The sequence below is a fragment of the Mustelus asterias genome, chromosome 22, assembly GCF_964213995.1.
Source record: "Mustelus asterias chromosome 22, sMusAst1.hap1.1, whole genome shotgun sequence".
NCBI classification, from domain to species: Eukaryota; Metazoa; Chordata; class Chondrichthyes; order Carcharhiniformes; family Triakidae; genus Mustelus; species Mustelus asterias.
This window is the reverse complement of record NC_135822.1, coordinates 37,501,745-37,522,149: the sequence shown is the minus strand read 5'-3', so window position 1 is coordinate 37,522,149 and position 20,405 is coordinate 37,501,745. Positions and strand designations below refer to the sequence as shown.

Genomic DNA, 20,405 nt, shown 5'->3' with positions numbered 1-20,405 from the left:
TGTCATTATTCTACAGAACAAATCCTGCTTTCTGATGCCAACCGTAACACACACTGACATTTGGTCATTGAGTAAACATAGTTGAATTTATAATTCCAAAACAAGGGTCTGAAAAATGTCACCAATCAAATATCTTTTATTTGTCAAAAGTGTACATTTTTTATATTAAATTTCCTCCGTGTTGATCAATCTCTCCTATTCTCCCCCAACCTTTGTGCAGATGTTATGGGCCGAATGGCCACTTTATGTGCTGTAACCATGCTGTGATTCTATTCTAAGCGTAGTTTTTAATGGCCTTTCCCAGGGTTCTTATTCCTTCTTTTGGTGCATGGTAAGTTGATGCTGCTGGCCAAGGGCAGAATTATGGAGCAGTAATTGTTGCAACAAATAGGGAAACTAACAATTGCCTGGAAGGAAAGATACTAAAGAGAGGGTGCTGCTGGTATCTGTGGAACTGTACTTGGACAAGTCAACATCCTGAGGTATTGAATTAGAAGGGGAGCATTTTGAAGAAACAATGAATGATTGCAGCAAGCTACTTCTGGTGGAAGTCAGGAATAGCTTGATTTTCAGCTATATGGGTACTGTTGTACTATCCTGCTCCCCAACCCCCCATCAAGCCTCACTTTGACTTTTTTCATTTTTTTGCTCCCTCTGTCTCTGTTTACATTTTCCTTTATTCCCACATCTCTCTGCTTATTTTTTCCCTGCATGGCTTGCCAGTGTAACTTGCCCTCTTGTTCTTATTGCATCCTCTCTCTGTGCATCTCTTTTGTATTCCTCTTTGCTGCTGCTCTCCCCCAGCTACACAATCTTGAAATGTCTACTCAAAGTTTCTGCTCCAACTCACTTATAGCTTTAATGTTCATCTTCCTTGATGAAAGTTAACTGGATTGTTCATTATATTGTATCTGGCCAAACTGAAGTGGAAGGGCAACTGATTTTCACCTTCAGGTGAATCTAGGCTTAATAACCACTGATTTTTCAGGTGCACAAATTACCATAATCTTTACATGAACTGTACCTCATTTGCATTCGTGATTAAATTAGGCTCTTGAAATCCATCTTCATGCTTCATGTAAAAAAAAATACATTCTAAACTAATGCTCCGTCTGCTTTTTAGCTGTTTCTAAACTCAGCTACTTGCACAATCCGCAACGAATGAGATATCAAGATCTTGTGTAACAAAGGACAACATTTGAAGTGGTGTACAAAGAGCATGAAAAGTTTACAAGCCTGAGAAAATTGGATGTTGACAAAAAAATGACTTGATTTGGAGTTGCCCAAAAAATGGGCACTCAGCTTGTATTCAAGGTGAAGATGACAGAATTTGCTGAGTGCTAAGAATCAGAGGGCTGGCAGAAGTTTGATGACATCTGGTAAAGGGAGAAAGACAGCTATTGAACCTCTTTTGGAGTTGTCACAGCGACACGTGTCTGAAAAAGTTGTTAATTACAGTGCTGATGAGCAGTAAGAGGAGCAGTCGGTGTCATATCAAGGCTCACAGTTTTCACAGAAGTGAAGTTTGTAGATTTATAAATCAGCCCATTCTGTATGCTTGTTAAATAATTACTGTGTATATGAACTATGCAACAGTGGCTGAAAGATTCTTACCTAGTCATCAGGAGAAGTTTGCAAGCCACCAAACCTCCTCTAGAGGATGTATGAAGTATCCAAATACTATTTTTTGACAATCAAAGTTCAAATGGACCATCAAGGGCAGCAATCTATGTTGCTGGTAAATGACCGCAAACGTATCAGTTTTACAATGATTGTGGCACTTGTCATCAACAATCTTGGTTAAATCTCACGAGTCTGTTTAAATTAAAGACTCAATGTTAAGAATTTCCAAGCAGTATCACTCTGAAATCCAACTTGAATGGTTGGACCAGATACTGCAGTGGATCAGGAAAGGACAAGTACCCATGTTACATGGTGTTCACATACGAAAAACTACTAGGTAGCTTGATGGTATAGTTTTAACAGACTACAGATTTCAGTGCAGATTATTAGGCTTTAATGCAGTTTCTGATGTAATAATGGAGAAAGAAAAACAACTTTTAAAATCACAACATATTGTTGTTTGAAAGTTATACAGTTATAGTTAAATAATTACTGATTGGCAGTTTACTCAGTTTTAATTCATCCTTCCAGAACACAACCTGCAGCCTCTTCAGTGCAGTGCTCATTTTTTTTCTACTGTTGTATCCGTGTATTGATTAATTTTTGTGTGAAGAAGGATTTCATGATTTCAGGCTCTAAATTTACCCTTGGCTAATTTGAGCCTGTGTCCCCTTATCTAACTCAATGTTCCGAATGAACCCTTTCCATATTAAATTTCCGACTTACCTGTTAAGATTGTCTGTCACATTCCACCTTTTCAGGCTCAACAGCTCAAATTTTATTTTGACTGAAGATAATGTACATTTTAAGTCTTTTAAATTCCACCTAAACCTCATGTTATAGCTGATATTTCAACCACTAGAGCATAATGTCAGGACATCACTCTGCTCATCTGATTTTTACTGCCTGCTCTTTAATCAAACAGGTTTCAATATAGATTCAAGAGTTTGTATGCTTGATTCAATTAGTCATAGCCTTTCAAAAATATTTTCCCCCTTGTCCAAGAAGTTCATAATGCCATGATCTGCTGATCTCTCTCTTCCCTGACTCTCCAATTGTATATTGCAAAACAGGAAAAACATTCTGCTGGCATCCATGCTTAATCAAAAGATTATAGTTGTCTGTTGATATTTGACTGTGTATTTTATGTCATTGCAGAACAGTGGAAAATACTGAATCCAGAGGGCAAGAAGCGATATGACCGGGAATTTCTCCTTGGGTTCCAGTTCATAGCAGCAAGTACCCAGAAGCCAGATGGCTTGCCAGCAATCAGCGATGTTGTTCTTGATAAGGTGGGTTTACTATTTCTGAAGTGTTAAAACAGACCTGGTAATTGATATGAACTAGTGTCAATATGATCCTTGGCAAAGTATTTACAGTATCCCCGGTGTGTTTTTGCCTTCTGAAGCACTGAGTTATCCTTAATTTTGTCCAGAATGGAAGTGCTTTATATATTTTCAAAGTACTTTCTGTTTTTAAAAAGAAATGCTTGCTTCTTTCTATTCCTGTTGTGGTCTAAAACACATGATATCCAAAAGTAAAAATGCAGAACCCACGTTCTCCATGTGGGAATCTAGAAATCGTACCTGGATGGAGAATGTATCCAGGTGCAACAATGTAAGCCCATCTTAACTCAGTTCAACATGGTGGAAAAGGTCATATAAATAGCAAAGTCTCGTGCTGTAAAGTAAATGATTTTACCTAGAGATTTCCTTTCTCGCACCAGCTTGCAGATTCAGATAATAGCCATTGAGGACTTTGATTAATCATAGCAAAGTTTTTGGAGCCAAGATGGACGAAACTTTCATCTCATTTAAGGATGCCCTGAAGTTGTTTTCCATATGTGTCAACAGCTGGTGTTTGAAAACGCAGACACTTTGTAAGTAGTGATGGTGCTGTGCTCTGTCTTGGGTAGTTATCGTGGACAGACAATAATAAACACCATCTGTTTGGGGAATTCACACACAAACTGGCGTCAGATTTTAATAGCAACTAAGCTAAAAATAAACGGTACAACATACAGTAGATAATTTTCTTGGTCTGTGTGTATAACTAATTTGAACCTTAGAAGCTTTTGTTGATGTCTTCAGATTGAAAGTTAGAAACCTTTCATTAGAACTAGAAAAAGTTAGAAATTCTAACTTTTCCCTGCTCATAAACTGTCAATGTTAACCCCATTTCCATCTCCACGGACGCTGCCTGACCAGCTGAGTATTTCCAGTATTTTTTGTTTCTATTTTAGATTTCTGGCATCTGCAGTATTTTGCTTTTCAACTAATATTAGTCTGTTTCTTCTCTGCTAAAAAGAGGGGACAATGTCCTAGTGGTGATGTGACTGGACTAGTAATGCAAAGGGCCAGGCTAATGTCCTGGGGACATAGGTTTAAATCTCACCATATTTAAATACAATTAATAAATCTGGAATATAAAGCTAATCTCTACAGTGGCAACCATGACAACCACCATTGTTATAAAAGCCCATCTGGTTCACTGATACCCTTCAGGGAAGGAAATTTTCCATCCTTACCCAATCTGATTTATTTGTGACTCTTGACCCGCAGTCATGTGGTTTTCTCTTAACTGCCACTGTGTTCAAGGGCAGTTAGAGGTGGGCAGCGAATAAAAAATAGAACTTCACTTTCTTGTTTGGATGCAGTTTTATATGTCATGCTTTCTATGTGCATGATGAGCTGCAAGTTATAATAGGCTTGATTGCACAAGTTAGCAGATGTAAACCTAATCTTACATGCTGATATTCACACTCAAGCACTTGAAGCAGTAGTCATTGGATAGGGATCAGATAAAAAAAATCTTAGCACTTTTCCTTTTCACCCTCCTTCCTCATATACAGGCTGTTGGGAGTGTTTGGGGAGGGGAATTGGCCTGCTCAGCCTTTCCTAATGATTTGGTATCATCCTTGTGAAACTTTTTGCACTTTAACTCTTCTGTATCTATTTAACAAATGGAGACCAGAGTTGTGTCATATTTTATTTCATAATGTCTCTTTGAAGCACCTTTGGGGCATTTTATTACATTACAGGTACCATATAATTGCAAGTTGTTTTATGAAGCAATTATACATCTCTGTTCTCTCAAACAATGATTTGGTTCTAGCTCAATATAATCATCGAATGGTTACAGTATATAAAGAGGCCATTCAGCCAGTCCTGATTTTGAAAACCTTTTCTCCCAGGAGAACGGCCCTCACTTCTCCAGTCTATCCACATAGCTTAAGTCCCACATTCTTAAAACCATTTTCGTACATCTTTAATGTGGCCTCTACTTTTCCACGAATATTACACAATACTACACCAGGGCTTTTCTAAGCATTTTTACTGTCCACCGCTGACCTTTTACCTTTTAAAGATCCTCTGAAGTTGTCAAGACATCAACATATCAGCATGGCTAATGTCGTATCACTTGTGTGCCCATTTTGTGTCACACCTCAGCCTAGTAAAACAAATCTTATTTAATTTTCAGATCAACCAGACCAAACAAATTGCAAGACCTTTGGATCCCTCACGACTAATACCCCGGGGCCCAGATTTCACACCGTCCTATGCAGATTTTGGAAGGCAGCCACAGAGTGGACGAGCAGGAGCAGTAAGTCATGTCTGTCTGAAAGCTGGTTGTAGGTTGTGTTACTTGATTGTATCTTCCTTGAGTATTTCCATGACTTTGTTTGAGATAAACATTTACACGTACTTGCATTTATAAGGTTTATGGTGATGCAAAATTCATAGGAAATGTGGCTAATTGAGCATATTTGTATTGCAACAAATCTCACGGTGATGGGGTTTCAGAAAAAGACAGTAGGAACAAATGCTTAAGTGAACACAACAGCAGCATCAAATATGGACTAAATCTTTGTAAGCTCTGTCTCTTGGTAAATGAGATCAACCAGTAACGTACTCCCTGTTCTCTCAGTGGAGGGCAGTCTGGAGTGAACATTCCCTGATGCTGGCTTCCACAGAACTACTTTGCATCTGCTCTGCAACACCCAACCTAAGACCAACAACTCATCCAGTGTGGAATCATATGTGCAGTTTTGCCACCAACCTTTCTTGAGTGCAAAAATCACATCCCCTTTGCAATAGGTTTGATGAGATGATAGCAAAATATGTGTGTAATACTACACTTCTTACATGTGCCTTCACTGGGCTGTCACAGAGCCAATCCATTCCTTTTCGTCTTGGCATTGTTGATTCAGTTCAGCTGGGTAACTCTTCACTTGATGGCATTTTAAAAGTTGAATTAAGTGTTGACAACATTGAGGAAGTGCCAGTGTACACTTCTGCTATGGGTTTTCAAAAAAGTGCAAATTTCTATTTATCTGGATCTGTGACTAATTAAACTCCGAAGATGTGGTCGTGTACTGAGGTGGTGTTTCATATCTTAAGAGCCACACTCCTCCATGAAACATGGGGCCAGATCTTCTATGAAATGGTAATCACAGTTGGATTGTTACTCTGCTCCTTTTCATGATCGGAAGCTACACTTCTGCTGAGAAATGCGCAGCATGTTTGCCCCTTAGGACTCTTTGGCGCAGTGCAGCAGTGTCGGGAGAAGCAAAGTCATGCCTCATTTTTACAGTAAACTAGATCCCAGCCATTTTGACAAGTCAGGGAGAAGGTAAGTGGATGAGGGGTTAGGGTGGGTAAGATGGATGGGGAAGGGAGGAGTGCAGGTGAATTGTTGAGGGGTGGGGGAAAAGCAGATGGGTTGAGAGTGGGTGGGAGGCAGGTTAGATCGCAAGCTGGGGAGGAGGCATGTGGGCTGGGAGCAGGGGGAGGCAGGGTGGTTTAGGTGATTAGTCAGCAAGTGTTAGGAGTGGGCAATTGGGTAGGGTTTGGGGTGTAGCTGGGGAACCCAGTGAGGGTGGTAGCAGCAATCGGTATACTTGCCCAGGAGTTAGAAGTGGGTTTAATCCCAGTTTCTGAGTAACTGTTCTGCTAAGACAGTCAGACCCATGCAAAGTCTCCGATTTAAATCAGAGTATCGGCTAGTTCCCAGTGCAGGGTAATTTCCCATTCAAAATTTGAAGTTCCTGAGCAATTACTGTCAAGCCCTTGCATGGGGATTTCCAGGGACGACTCAAAGCTACCTCCAGGGCATGACTCCCCAGAGAATGGAGGTTCTGGACCATTGTCTTTAAGGATGAAAGTTGACTAAGCTGACACTTCCTAGTAATAACAGCCAAAGCACCTTGACCAATTGTCTAAACCAGTGCTGCAGCTAGCACAGTGAGAGGAGGCTTTTACCCTGACATTGTTACATGTGAAAGGGCAATTAGAGTTCTGATTCCAATCTTGACTAGCAGCTTTGAAGGACTAATGCTTATTTTGCTGAGGCCCTTAAAAGCAGGAAATTTAGCTTCCAGCAAAATCTAAACAGATTTGAACTTCAAACAATCAAGTAAAATTTTGCAGACTATCAAGCTGTAAAATACAACTATCTGTCATATCTGCACAGTTTAAACTGACACAAATAGCTTCACGCATAATTGATTGCACCTTTCCAAGCTTGCAGTTGCGTAAAGACAAAATAATGTGTACTAAAAGAACTATGGGTATTACTCAAGGAACCATAGTTGTTAAGCCTCCCATTTTTGTCAGGCCACAGACTTCCATTGCATTAATTTAATTCCAAGTTTCAGAAGTGGAAATGAAGAATGGAATGGTGGTGCTTGTAACCACTTACTCAAAACTTGGTTCTTTGCCATTCTGGCACTACAAAGCTAATTTCAGTCTCCAGAAAAGGTCAGTAGCTCCATCTGGAGCTAGCAGAGATTTCTTTTAATAGCCTTCCTACGGAGAGAGACAGGCTCAAAGCCAAAGGCCCATTACTTTGTGTTATGGAGATGTTAATGGCTCACAGGAAGATATCTACTTATAAGGTACATAATTATGAATGCAAGAATTCCTTGATTTAGCATCCACAATTTGTATCCAATAAACTTTGAGTTCCATCAGGATTCTGATGCAGGCTTTTGCTCTCTCCTTCGTGCTCTCTCTTGAAAGCTTCTCATGAGCATCAACTTGCGTGAAAGAAGCCTCGACATTTAACCTGACTTTCCTCGGGATTTCGTTCTGATCCATTTTAAACTTATTTACCTACTTCTTTAAATTTCACATTATTGTCAGTTAAAATTCTTTCAATTCTTCTGCAAGTATTGGTTTTAAATAAGAGGTCAAAGTAAAATCAGTGGCAAATTGTGTCCTACTGTGTGAACACGACCAAAGTCTATTTGGAGGATCAGATACCATTCTCTCTCTCTCTCTCTCTCTCTCTCTCTCTCATGTGCAGAAGATATTTCTTTATGTGGGCCATTCATTTCTAGATGTGACATGACATCTTAAATGTATTCTTTATTGTCAATGAAGTAGTACCAGTAGAGTTTGCATTCTGGTATGGTAAAACTCTGCATGATCTACAACTGTGTTCTGGGTTACCCTCAAAAGGAAATAGCCCTATAAGGCTACATGCACTGGCTATGCATCATCTGCCATATCAGCAGAGATTTTCTGACCACCTTGGAATTAATAAGGATTAATATCGATATAATTTATTTAAATCTTGATGTGTCAATACTTTTTTTGATTAAGATCTATGATCTTATTGTACGTGGGCAACCCATTACCTACAATGGTTTGCCCAGCACTTTGCATTCCAGGCTAATTCGCTGGATGCTTGCTCTTCAGTTAAAAGACTGAATTGTAATCACATCATATGTCCTTGCTTTCCATCCATTTTTGATATTATCTGGTCAGATTTTCTTTTCCATTCTGGCTGTCTCAGGAGAACATTAAGGGGAGGTGAAGCCCTGACATTCCGACAATAGTACTGAAGACTTGTGCTCCAGAACTTGCCATGCCCCTAGCCAAGCTGTTCCAGAACAGCTGCAATACTGGCATCTACCTGCCAATGTGGAAATTTGCCCAGGTGTGTCGAAGCAGGATGAATCCCAGCTTTAAATGTTTTCAACAATGGAACATCCACAACTCTCTGGATTAGAGAATTCCAAAGATTTACGGCCCTTTTGAATGAAATAATTTCTCCTCTTCTCAGTCATAAATGACCAGCCCCTATGCTGAGCCTGTGTGTTATTTCTCGATCAGCAGAAACAATTTTAGTGTCTACCCTATCAAACCACTTCAAAATCTTGTATGCTTCAATGAGATTGCCCCTCATTCTTCTATACTCCATAGAATATAGGTCCAGTTTACTCAGCCTTTCATCGTAGGACAAGCCGCTCCTCCCAGGAATCCGCCAAGTGAACCTTTGCTGTACCACCTCCAATGCAAGCATATCCTTCCTTAACTACGGAGACCGAAACTGCATAGTATTATAGTTGTGGTCTCATCAAAGCCCTGCACAATTATAACAGAACTCTTTATCTTGCACTCCAATCCCCTGGCAATAAAGGTCAACATGCCATTTGCCGTTGTAATTGCTTGCTGTACCTGCATACTAACTTGCTGTAGAATAAAAGCAAAATACAGCAGATGCTGGAAATCTGAAATCTCAACTGTGTCCAATCCATTTACCACACTTCTACCTGATCTGTTCCCCTCCCTCCAAGAACCGTGACATGCTCCTCTGGTCCTCTCTTTTCACCCTAGCTTCCGCATTCAAAGGATTGTTTTCTGCCAACTCCAGAATGATGCCACCACCCAACATATTTTTCCCTCATCTCCTCTGTCAGCATTCTGTCGGGACTGCTGTCTCTGTGATACTCTGGCCCACTCTTCAATCATCCTCAGCACCTCTTTCCCTTCCCATTCCGCTGTCCCACGCAATTGCAGGAGCTGTAACACCTGCCCCTTTACCTCCTCCCTCCCCACAGTACAAGTCCCAAATGCTCCTTTCCGATGCAGCAGTGTTTCATTTGCACTCCGAATCATAGAATTTTACAGCACATCGTCTCCACGCCAGCCATTAAGTACCTATCTATTCTAATCCCATTATCCAGCACTATACAGTCTTTTTCTGATTGGCAGTCAGTGACTAGTGGGGTTCTGCAGGGATCTGCTAGGACCCCAACTGTTCACATTATATGTTAATGATTTCGCAGAGGGAACTGAATGCATTATCTCCAAATTTGCAGATGATACAAAGTTGAGTGGGAGGGTGCACTGTGAGGAGAATGCAGAGATGCTTCAGCGTGATTTGGACAGGTTGATGTGGGACATCTGCATGGCAAATGCAGTATAATGTGGATAATTGTGAGGTTATACACTTTGGTAGCAATAATGGGAAGACAGATTATTACTTGAATGGGTGTAAATTGAGAGGTGGATATTCAACGAGACCTTGGTGTCCATGTGCATCAGTCGCTGAAGGTAAGTGTGCAGGTACAGCTGGCAATAAAGAAGGCAAATGGTATGTTGGTCTTCATAGTGAGAGGAATTGAGTATAGGGATAGGATGTTTTGCTCCGGTTTCCTCCCACAGTCCAAAAGATGTGCAGGTTAGGTGAATTGACCGTGCTAAATTCTCCCTCAGTGTACCCAAACAGGTGCCGGGATGTGGCAACTAGGGGATTTTCACAGTAACTTCATTGCAATGTGAATGTAAACCCACTTGTGACCTAATAAATAAACTTTAACTTTTAGTTAGGCACAACCTTAACATCATTGACTTAACATCAGATTCAACAATTTTACAGCCTTCTGGACTTAACATCGAGTTCAACAACTTCAGACCATGATATTGTTTCCAACTTCCTCTTCCCACAAGGGGTCTGTAACTTGTTCTCATGTTTTGCTTTCAGAGAGTGCTGACCATTGTTCTGTAATTAACACATTCTGCTAACTGACCTTAGTGTCACTGTTAACGCCTGCCTAACACTCATTATGGGTGAGGCGATGGCCTTTGTGGTATTATCGCTGGTCTATTAATCCAAAAACTCAGCTAAGGTTCTGGGGACCTGGATTTGAATCCCGCCATGGCAGATGGTGGAATTTGAATTCAATAAAAAGTATCTGGAATTAAGAATCTACTGATGACCATGAAACCATTGTCGATTTGTCGAAAAATCCATCTGGTTCACCAATGCCCTTTAGGAAAGGAAATCTGTCGTCCTTACCTGCTCTGACCTACATGTGACTCCAGAGTCACAGCAATGTAGTTGACTCTCAACTGCCCTCCAAGGGCAACTAGGGATGGGCAATAAATGCTGGCCCATGTCCCACGAATGAATAAAATAAAATTACCACTCTCATTCTTTTGTCCATGATATCTTTGTCAAATCTCTCCTTCGCTCCCACTGATCCTTGATTTTTCTATTTTGCTCCATCCCCTCTCTTCAACAATACAAAACCCATCACTTTTCAACTTCCCTTCAGCTCTGAACAAGAGTCATATTGGAACATTAACTCTGTTTCTCTCCACAAATGCTGCAAGATCTACTGAGTTTTTCCAGCATTTTCTGTTTTGATTGCTAGCTTTTTTCCCCATACAAATACACCAAAATATCTCTGAACATCAACTTTTATTTACTTATTTTTTAAAGTTACAAAGCCAATACTCGTAGCAGACCGGGCAAAACCCAAATCCATTCCTTGCTTGCTCCAAAAACCAAATTCAAATTCCAGTTGAATCCAATTCATGGTCCCCATGAGAGAGACAAACAAGATCCAAGCTGACAAGATAAGGCAATGCACCCCATCCTGGACTTGACCTGACGCTTGATCTTGGAATATCAACATTTACAAGACCTTTTAAAAAATATTCTGCCTTTCGATTCTTATAATCAATGTGAATAACCTCACTCTTTTGCACACTAAACTCCGTCTACCATCATGTTGCCCCCTCACTTAATCTGTTTATATCTATTTGCAATCTCTGTGTCCTTCTCCCAGCTTACATTTTCACCTAGTTTTGTATCATCAGAAAATTTAGAGACAGTACTCTCTGTCTCCTCTTGTAGGATTATATTATAGATCATAAATGGCTGAGGCCCCGGCACTGATCCTTGTGGCAGTCCACTAGTTACAGCCTGCCAAATTGAGAATGCCATGTTTAGGCTTATTCTTTGTTTCCTTTCATCTGTAATAGTGACCATGAAAGCTATAATCAATTGTTGAACTCATCTGGTTCACTAATGCCCTTTAGAAAAGAAAATCTGCCATCATAGCCTAGCACCCAGACGACAACCATGTGGCTGATTCTTAACTATCCTCTGAAATGGCCTAGCAAGGCACTCAATTTTGCCAACCCACTGCCAGTAAGTTCCAGAACATTGCTCTTGAGAAAGTGGTAGTGAGCAACTGGGGACAGGCAAATGATGCCTGCCAGCGGTGCCCACATCCCATGTAAGAATTTAAAAAAACTATCCCCACACACTGCTTTTAAATGATAACTCTTTTAATTTATCAGTGCATTATTTTTTTTTTGTAAAATGCACTTGTTTTCCTTTACTTTTTCACGGAAAGGGCATCACCAGCACGGCCAGAATTTGTTGCCCATCTGTAATTGTCCTTGAGCTAAGTGACTTGCAGGGCTACTTCAGGGGGCAGTTAAGAGAGAACCACATTGCTATTGGTCTGGAGTCACAAGTTGACCAGACCGGGTAAGGATAGCATATTTCCTTCACTTGCGTTAGTGAATTTTACAGTCGATGAAAGTTAGCATGCTCACCATTACTGAGACTAGCTTTATATTTCAGAATTATTAATTGAATTTAAATTCGACCAGCTGTCATGTTGGGTTTTGAACCAGTGTCTCTGGCCTCTGAATTACTAGTCCAGTGATATTACCACTATGACATGAGTGAAGTTACAAGCCATTTGAATTTAATGCAACCAATCGAATTTAAAAATAATTTGTTCTTTACTGTTTTAATTTATGAAAATAAATTCTTGTGCTTAAGGCACACAGAGTTTCACGTTGCTTTAACCCCTTTGTTTTAGTTTTGTCACATTAATTCCTATCAAGTCAGATATCAAAGACTTGTTCCATACTCTCTCTTGGGTTTAACAGATAATGCATTATAGTGTGTGAATCTAAGAAGCCCAAGAGTAGTGTGAATCTACTGGGATTGACTCTTAATCTACATTTTGAGTATTTACTTGGAATTTGACAGCGGAGAGACAGGCTAGTGAATTACATGGCACAGTAAGAAGTCTCACAACACCAGGTTAAAGTCCAACACGTTTATTGGTAGCATGAGCTTTCAGAGTGCTGCCCCTTCATCAGGCGACTCACCTGATGAAGGGGCAGCACTCCCCCAGTCCAACACTGGCACCTCCACATCAGAATTACATGGCAACAGGAGTAGACCATTTAGCCCCACGAGCCCATTCAGACATTCATTTTGTATCTTGTACTAGTATGTTACATTGCTGTCATTTATAAAAACAGGTGTTGCAACTGATTTTCACTGCATTGGGAAACATTTCTGATCTCTCTAACCAATTTCCAATTTACACTGCAGGAGCTGGTTGAAGAGAACCTTTGTTCTCTGGGTGTTGGTAGTGATGGACCCATCTTCTCATATGTACTCTTTCTCAGTGAGTGCTAAGATGAGTGCCTTCTGCATACAGAAGCTCAATGGCTGAAGTTTGAGGAGATTTGGTTTAGAATTGAAGGAGCAGAGGTTGAATAGCCAGGTCCTAGTAGAGTTTGTGGGACGTAGAGCCAGTCAGGATTGTCAACAGTAAGTAGTCGCACAACACCAGGTTAAAGTCCAACAGGTTTATTTGGTAGTGCAAGCTTTCGGAGCGCCGCTCCTTCATCAGGTGAGTGCAGTATTTGTTTCACAAATGGCAGATATAGTCACAAACTCAATTACAAGATAATGGTTGGAATGCAAGTCTTAACAGGTAATCAAGTCTTTACAGGTGCAGACAATGTGAGTGGAGAGAGGATTATGTACAGGTCAACCTGGTGTTGTGCGACTACTTACTGTGCCTACCCCAGTCCAACGCTGGCACCTCCACATCAGGATTGTCAACGACCTAGAAAAATTGATCCAAGGATTATTGGACGGTTTTTCTTTTGGTAGATCATCCTGTAGCAATTAACACCATCATTGTTCATTTCGGCACTGTGTCCTCTGGATCATCCTCTCTGAACATTTCCATTGCCTCTTCCATGAGTTGAAAAGCTCTTAACAGTTGTTTGGTTAACAGAATCCAGTGGGGTGGTGTTTCAGTGTGATCTTCCTCTTCAGCTCATTGACTTTCTAACTATATTAAATCTTCATTGGGCAATTCCTCTCCAAGGGATTTGAGCAATTCCATCACGTCAATCTTCTCCACTTCATCAAAGCCAACTTCCCTCCCCCACGTGATGATTTCACGCTGAGCTTCAAGGACAGTGTCATGATACCCTCTTTTGACATACTTGGGACATGCTTTACGTCATACACCGTTCATACAAAATGATGTAACTTCATCCTATGAATAAGTAATATTGTCCGTACCCTTGAGGATGTTGAAGGTATGCCAAAATTCCCTGGCTCTTGACACATTATCACCATCTGTTTTCTTGCTAAGCTCGGAGAAGGTACAGCATTGATAGCTTTGAATGCAGCTATTGCTCCCTGATCCATGGGCTGTAGCAATGAAGCCTTCTTGGGTGGCAAGAAAATTACCCTTTTTCGGACAAGTCACCAACATTGATGGGGTGATCTGGATAATTGAGGATGACTGAGGCAGTTATCCGAGAGGATATCTTCTCTGTTGCCAACAGGGATGACATATAGAGAAGCATTCTTGAGTGCCCTGCCATCCAGGCTTTTTTATTTGAAAGGCAAATAATATGCAGGTGTTCCTTGGAATACCCCCCCTCAAAGCCCCTTGGTGTATTGGACTAGTATACCACTGGTCAACTTAAAATTATGCAGATAGGAACATTTCTTGAAACACTTGAACCATCTATCTCTAGCACTAAAATTTTCTGACTATGAACTCTTGCCTTGCTTGTTTGGGTAGGTCATTATACAGGGTTTTAGCTTTGGCTTGGATGACCATCAAACTAAGAGACACCTTGTGCTTGTGTTTGATCCAGGCTGTCAAGAGTCCTTCCATATTTTTCAGTCCCGCTTACCCTGCTAGCACTGAAAGGTGCAGTACTTTGCGTACTTTGTTTGATATTGTCAGGGTTACCATGGCTTGTGCTTACTGTTGTAGGAGGTAGCCCAAACACTCTGCCAATATCAACTGCTTATTCTTCAGTCTCAAAACCATTTAAAAACTCCAACTTAATTGCCGAAGTGATAAGTTTTTCTTAGCAGCAGCAGACTCTGCCATCACTTGCTGGGCATTTTTGATTCATGTTTAAGAGTGATTCCACAGGATCAAAGCACCAAATCACAAGCCTGGGACAATCATAAAAGGCTCTAAAATGGCCTCTCTGCCTTCACTTGATGCAAAGTACTTGATTAAGTACTGTTGGGGGAGCAGCCTACCTGGGGGAAGCAACAGTGGCCGTGCCTCCGGCGCAGAGTCCGGCCCGGCAGCTCAGAAGGGGAGGGAAAGGGAGGATGAGCAAACTGACCACAGCACCAAGGTACAGGGAGCCGTCCAAGTGGGGGGAGAAACAAAAAATGTCGTAGAAATTGGGGATAGTACACTTTTGGATGCTGTTGGGGGGGACGACTTAGCAGGGGTAAGCCATGGTGTACAGGTCACTGGCTCAGAGTCTGTCCTTGTGGCTCAGAAGGGAAGGGGGGAGAGGAGTAGAGGATTAGTCATTGGGGACTCCATTGTTAAAGGGACGGATAGGAGATTCTGCGGGAACGAGAGAGACTCGTGGTTGGTGTGTTGCCTCCCAGGAGCCAGAGTCCATGATGTCTCGGATCGTGTTTTCGATATCCTTAAGGGGGAGGGAGACCAGCCCCAAGTTGTGGTTCACATAGGCACTCAAGACATAGGTAGGAAAAGGGATGGGGATGTAAGGCAGAAATTCAGGGAGTTAGGGTGGAAGCTTAGGGCTAGAACAAACAAAGTTGTTATCTCTGGTTTGTTACCCGTGCCACGTGATAGTGAGGAGAGGAATAGGGAGAGAGAGCAGTTGAACACGTGGTTACAGGGATGGTGCAGGAGGGAGGGATTCAGATACCTGGACAATTGGGGCTCTTTCTGGGGTAGGTGGGACCTCTACAAACAGGATGGTCTGCACTTGAACCAGAGGGGTACCAATATCTTGGGGGGGGAAATTTGCTAATGCTCTTCGGGAGGGTTTAAACTAATTCAGCAGGGGGGTGGGTACCTGAATTGTAGCTCCGGTGTACAGGAGGTTGAGAGCAGTGAGGTCATGGATGAGGTTTCAGAGTCGCAGGAAGGCGGTTTGAAGTGTGTATACTTCAACGCCAGGAGCATCCGGAATAAGGTGGGTGAGCTTGCAGCATGGGTTGATACCTGGGATTTCGATGTTGTGGCCATCTCGGAGACATGGATAGAGCAGGGACAGGAATGGTTGTTGCAGGTTCCGGGGTTTAGATGTTTCAGTAAGTGCAGGGAAGGTGGTAAAAGAGGGGGAGGTGTGGCATTGTTAGTCAAGGACAGTATTACGGTGGCAGAAAGGACATTTGATGAGGACTCGTCTACTGAGGTAGTTTGGGCTGAGGTTAGAAACAGGAAAGGAGAGGTCACCCTGTTGGGAGTTTTTTATAGACCTCCGAAAAGTTCCAGAGATGTAGAGGAAAAGATTGCAAAGATGATTCTGGATAGGAGCGAAAGTAACAGGGTAGTTGTACTGGGGGACTTTAACTTTACAAATATTGACTGGAAAAGCTATAGTTCGAGTACTTTAGAGGGGTTGGTTTTTGTCCAGTGTGTGCAGGAAGGCTTCCTGACGCAGTATGTAGATAGACCAACAAGAGGCGAGGCCACATTGGATTTGGTACTGGGTAATGAACCAGGCCAGATGTTAGATTTGGAGGTAGGTGAGCACTTTGGTGACAGTGACCACAATTCGATTACGTTGTTTACTTTTGCAATGGAAGAGGATAGGTATATACCAAAGGGCAAGAGTTATAGCTGGGGGAAAGGAAATTATGATGCGATTAGGCGAGATGTAGCTGGCATAGGTTGGGGAAGGAAACTGCAGGGGATGGGCACAATTGTAATGTGGAACTTGTTCAAGGAACAGCTACTACGCGTTCTTGATAAATATGTACCTGTCAGGCAGGGAGGAAGCAGACGTGTGAGGGAACCGTGGTTTACTAAGGAGGTTGAATCTCTTGTCAAGAGAAAGAAGGAGACTTATGTCAAGATGAGATGTGAAGGCTCAGTTAGGGCGCTTGAGAGTTACAAGTTAGCCAGGAAGGACCTAAAGAAAGAGTTAAGAAGAGCCAGGAGGGGACATGAGAAGTCTTTGGCAGGTAGGATCAAGGAAAACCCTAAAGCTTTCTATGGGTATGTCAGGAGTAAAAGAATGACTAGGGTAAGATTAGGGCCAGTCAAGGACAGTAGTGGGAAGTTGTGCGTGGAGTCTGAAGAGATAGGAGAGGCACTAAATGAATATTTTTCGTCGGTATTCACTCTGGAGAGGGACAGTGTTGTTGAGAGGAGTACTGAGATGCAGGCTGTTGGACTGGATGGGATTGATGTTCATAAGGAGGAGGTGTTAGCAATTCTGGAAAGGGTAAAAATAGATAAGTCCCCTGGGCCGGATGGGATTTATCCTAGGATTCTCTGGGAGGCTAGAGAGGAGATTGCAGAGCCTTTGGCTTTGATCTTTGTGTCGTCATTGTCTACAGGAACAGTGCCAGAAGACTGGAGGATAGCAAATGTTGTCCCCTTGTTCAAGAAGGGGAGTAGGGACAACCCTGGTAATTATAGACCGGTGAGCCTTCTGTTGTGGGCAAAGTATTGGAAAGGATTATAAGAGATAGGATTTATAATCACCTAGAAAGGAATAATTTGATTAGGGATAGTCAGCACGGTTTTGTGAAGGGTAGGTCGTGCCTCACAAACCTTATTGAGTTCTTTGAGAAGGTGACCAAAGAGGTGGATGAGGGTAAAGCGGTTGATGCGGTGTATATGGATTTCAGCAAAGCGTTTGATAAGGTTCCCCATGGTAAGCTTTTGCAGAAAATACGGACACATGGGATCGAGGGTGATTTAGTGGTTTGGATCAGGAATTGGCTAGCTGTAAGAAAACAAAGGGTGGTGGTTGATGGGAAATATTCATCCTGGAGTTCAGTTACTAGTGGTGTACCGCAAGGATCTGTTTTGGGGCCACTGCTGTTTGTCATTTTTATTAATGACTTGGATGAAGGCGTAGAAGGATGGATTAGTAAATTTGCGGATGACACTGGAGTTGTAGACAGTGCGGAGGGAAGTGGCAGGTTACAGAGCTGGGCTGAGAGGTGGCAAATGGAGTTTAATGCGGAAAAGTGTGAGGTGATTCACTTTGGAAGGAGTAACAGGAATACAGAGTACTGGGCTAATGGTAAGATACTTGGTAGTGTGGATGAACAGAGGGATCTGGGTGTCCATGTGCATAGATCCCTGAAAGTTGGCACCCAGGTTGATAGGGTTGTTAAGAAGGCGTATGGTGTGTTAGCTTTTATTGGTAGAGGGATTGAGTTTCGGAGCCAGGAGGTCATGCTGCAACTGTACAAAACTCTGGTGTGGCCGCATTTGGAGTATTGCGTACAGTTCTGGTTGCCGTATTATAGGAAAGATGTGGAAGTGTTGGAAAGGGTGCAGAGGAGATTTACCAGGATGTTGCCTGGTATGGTGGGAAAATCGTATGAGGAAAGGCTGAGGGGCTTGAGGTTTTCGTTAGAGAGAAGGTGGTTAAGAGGTGACTTAATAGAGGCATACAAGATGATCAGAGGATTAGATAGGGTGGATAGTGCGAGCCTTTTTCCTCGGATGGTGTTGGCTAGCACGAGGGGACATAGCTTTAAATTGAGGGGTGAGAGATATAGGACAGATGTTAGAGGTAGGTTCTTTACTCAGAGAGTAGTAAGGGCGTGGAATGCCCTGCCTGCAGTAGTGGTGGACTCGTCAACGTTGAGAGCGTTCAAGTGGTTATTGGATAAACATATGGATGATATTGGAATAGTGTAGATTAGAGGGGCTTTAGATTGGTACCACTGGTCGGCGCAACATCGAGGGCCGAAGGGCCTGTACTGCGCTGTTATGTTCTATGTTCTAAAGTTGAACAAAGGTTACAGTTGGGACTCCAAAATTTCATCAGTAGATTGCAGAGTCAGGACCCGCTGGCTTCCACTTTCCTTCAAAGGCCTTGTAACATTAGCCAAAAGAAGACCCATAACCAAGGAAAAGACAGCACTGCAGCAAATGTCTCTCACTTATTTTAAAGTGGAGTCTCTGCCTCACCTGTAGCAAGCGCTTTTCTTACTGGCTTTAAAATGGCCCCTCTGCTTCACATGTTGCACAGGGGCCACACTTGGGGCGCGAAATTAATCAGAATGTTGTAGAGTCAGGCCCCTGAAGGTAAATACTGCAGCCTGTATTTTTCCACCAAACAAGTCCCTGAGTCAAGGAAAGCAATTTTATCTTCTGTCTCTCATCACTTTCATCATGGCCTCTCTGATTCACTTGATTTAAAGCTTCACATCAGGCAAACCTGGGGCTTCAAAATTAAAATAGGATTTCAGAGTCAGGAATGGTGCCCGTGCTACACAACTGAGCAGTCCTGGCTTCAACTTCATCCTTGAAGAAAAATCCTGTGGGTACAAATATTCCTCACACAAACTGTACTGCAGAGTTTTAAGAAAAAGTAATTTTTGCTTCGAGTTGCTGTTCCTTGCTCTAAAATGGTACCATTGGGTCACATGATGCTATGTAGGCCCCAACACAAACAATGTTAAAGCACGAGGCTTGGCCCCAAGTGTGCATTATCTGCAGTGTTGAAGCAGAACAACACTGAATGAAGCAATTTAAAATGGGATCTTGCCATAAATAGGTTTTGTTAGTTAAGGATATCAGATGATGTGGAGTTGAGGTACGGATTGTGATCTAACTGAATGGTGGAGTAGGCTTGAGGAGCTGAATGGCCCCTGCCTGTTCATGCTCCTGTGTGATGAAGAGTAGAGTCAGTAATCTGAATTTAGTCAAGCTTCAAATGGTTATTCGTGATACGATTTAGTAAAATCATTACCCGATGCAAAGTGATCTACAATATAAATTAATTCACAATTACAAAGAATGAAATTTGCCTCAAATAATTTGATTTTACATATACTTGGATTAGAGCTAGTGGTGATGATTTATGGTAATTGAATAAGTCAAATCCAGTTTTTCTGGAATTTACACAGATGAATTAATTCCAGTTTTTGCTTGAAAGCCATTTGTATTTCTTAATTGCAGTACAGCAGCTACTTTGAGGTTTATATTGTGCAAAAGGCCTTACAAATGACACTGCATATTAACAACTATTATTATTTAGGTGCTAAATGTCGGACCAAGGAGGTCACAGCACGGACAAAGGAGAGAACCAAGGAAGATTATTCCAAATATAACTGTAAATGATGATATCCAGCTAAAGAAGTCGGAAAATGCATGGAAACCTACATTAAAGCGAGATGATGTTTCTGATGATTCTGACGTGCACAAAACACAGGTCAGACCAAAAAAAACTGCCTTAAATGTGTTTTTGCATATTTCAAGCTTAAAAGGCCTGTATCTGAGAACTGTGGAAATTCCAGAAATTGTTGCATCTATTCACTAATTGCATTGAGTGTTAAAAAATTTTCTGAAGCATATAAGCTTTTAATAATAGGTGTGCGCGCCACCCCCCCCCCCCCAACCAACCATGATCATCTGTCAAAAAAACAGATTACGTTGTCATTGTCGG

At 41.8% G+C, this 20,405-nt stretch overlaps 1 protein-coding gene across 45 annotated transcripts in view; it reads left to right on the top strand.

Annotated features, from left to right (window-relative positions):
- LOC144510004 (eukaryotic translation initiation factor 4 gamma 3-like) overlaps positions 1 to 20,405 on the top strand; it is a 357,463-nt gene that overhangs the window by 243,173 nt on the left and 93,885 nt on the right. For all 45 annotated transcript variants that reach the window (XM_078239141.1, XM_078239148.1, XM_078239147.1 and 42 more), the window contains 3 exons: positions 2,782 to 2,915; positions 5,104 to 5,226; positions 19,998 to 20,171. In XM_078239141.1, the coding sequence (XP_078095267.1) occupies positions 2,782 to 2,915; positions 5,104 to 5,226; positions 19,998 to 20,171 (431 nt within the window). The remainder of the gene's footprint in view (positions 1 to 2,781; positions 2,916 to 5,103; positions 5,227 to 19,997; positions 20,172 to 20,405) is intronic.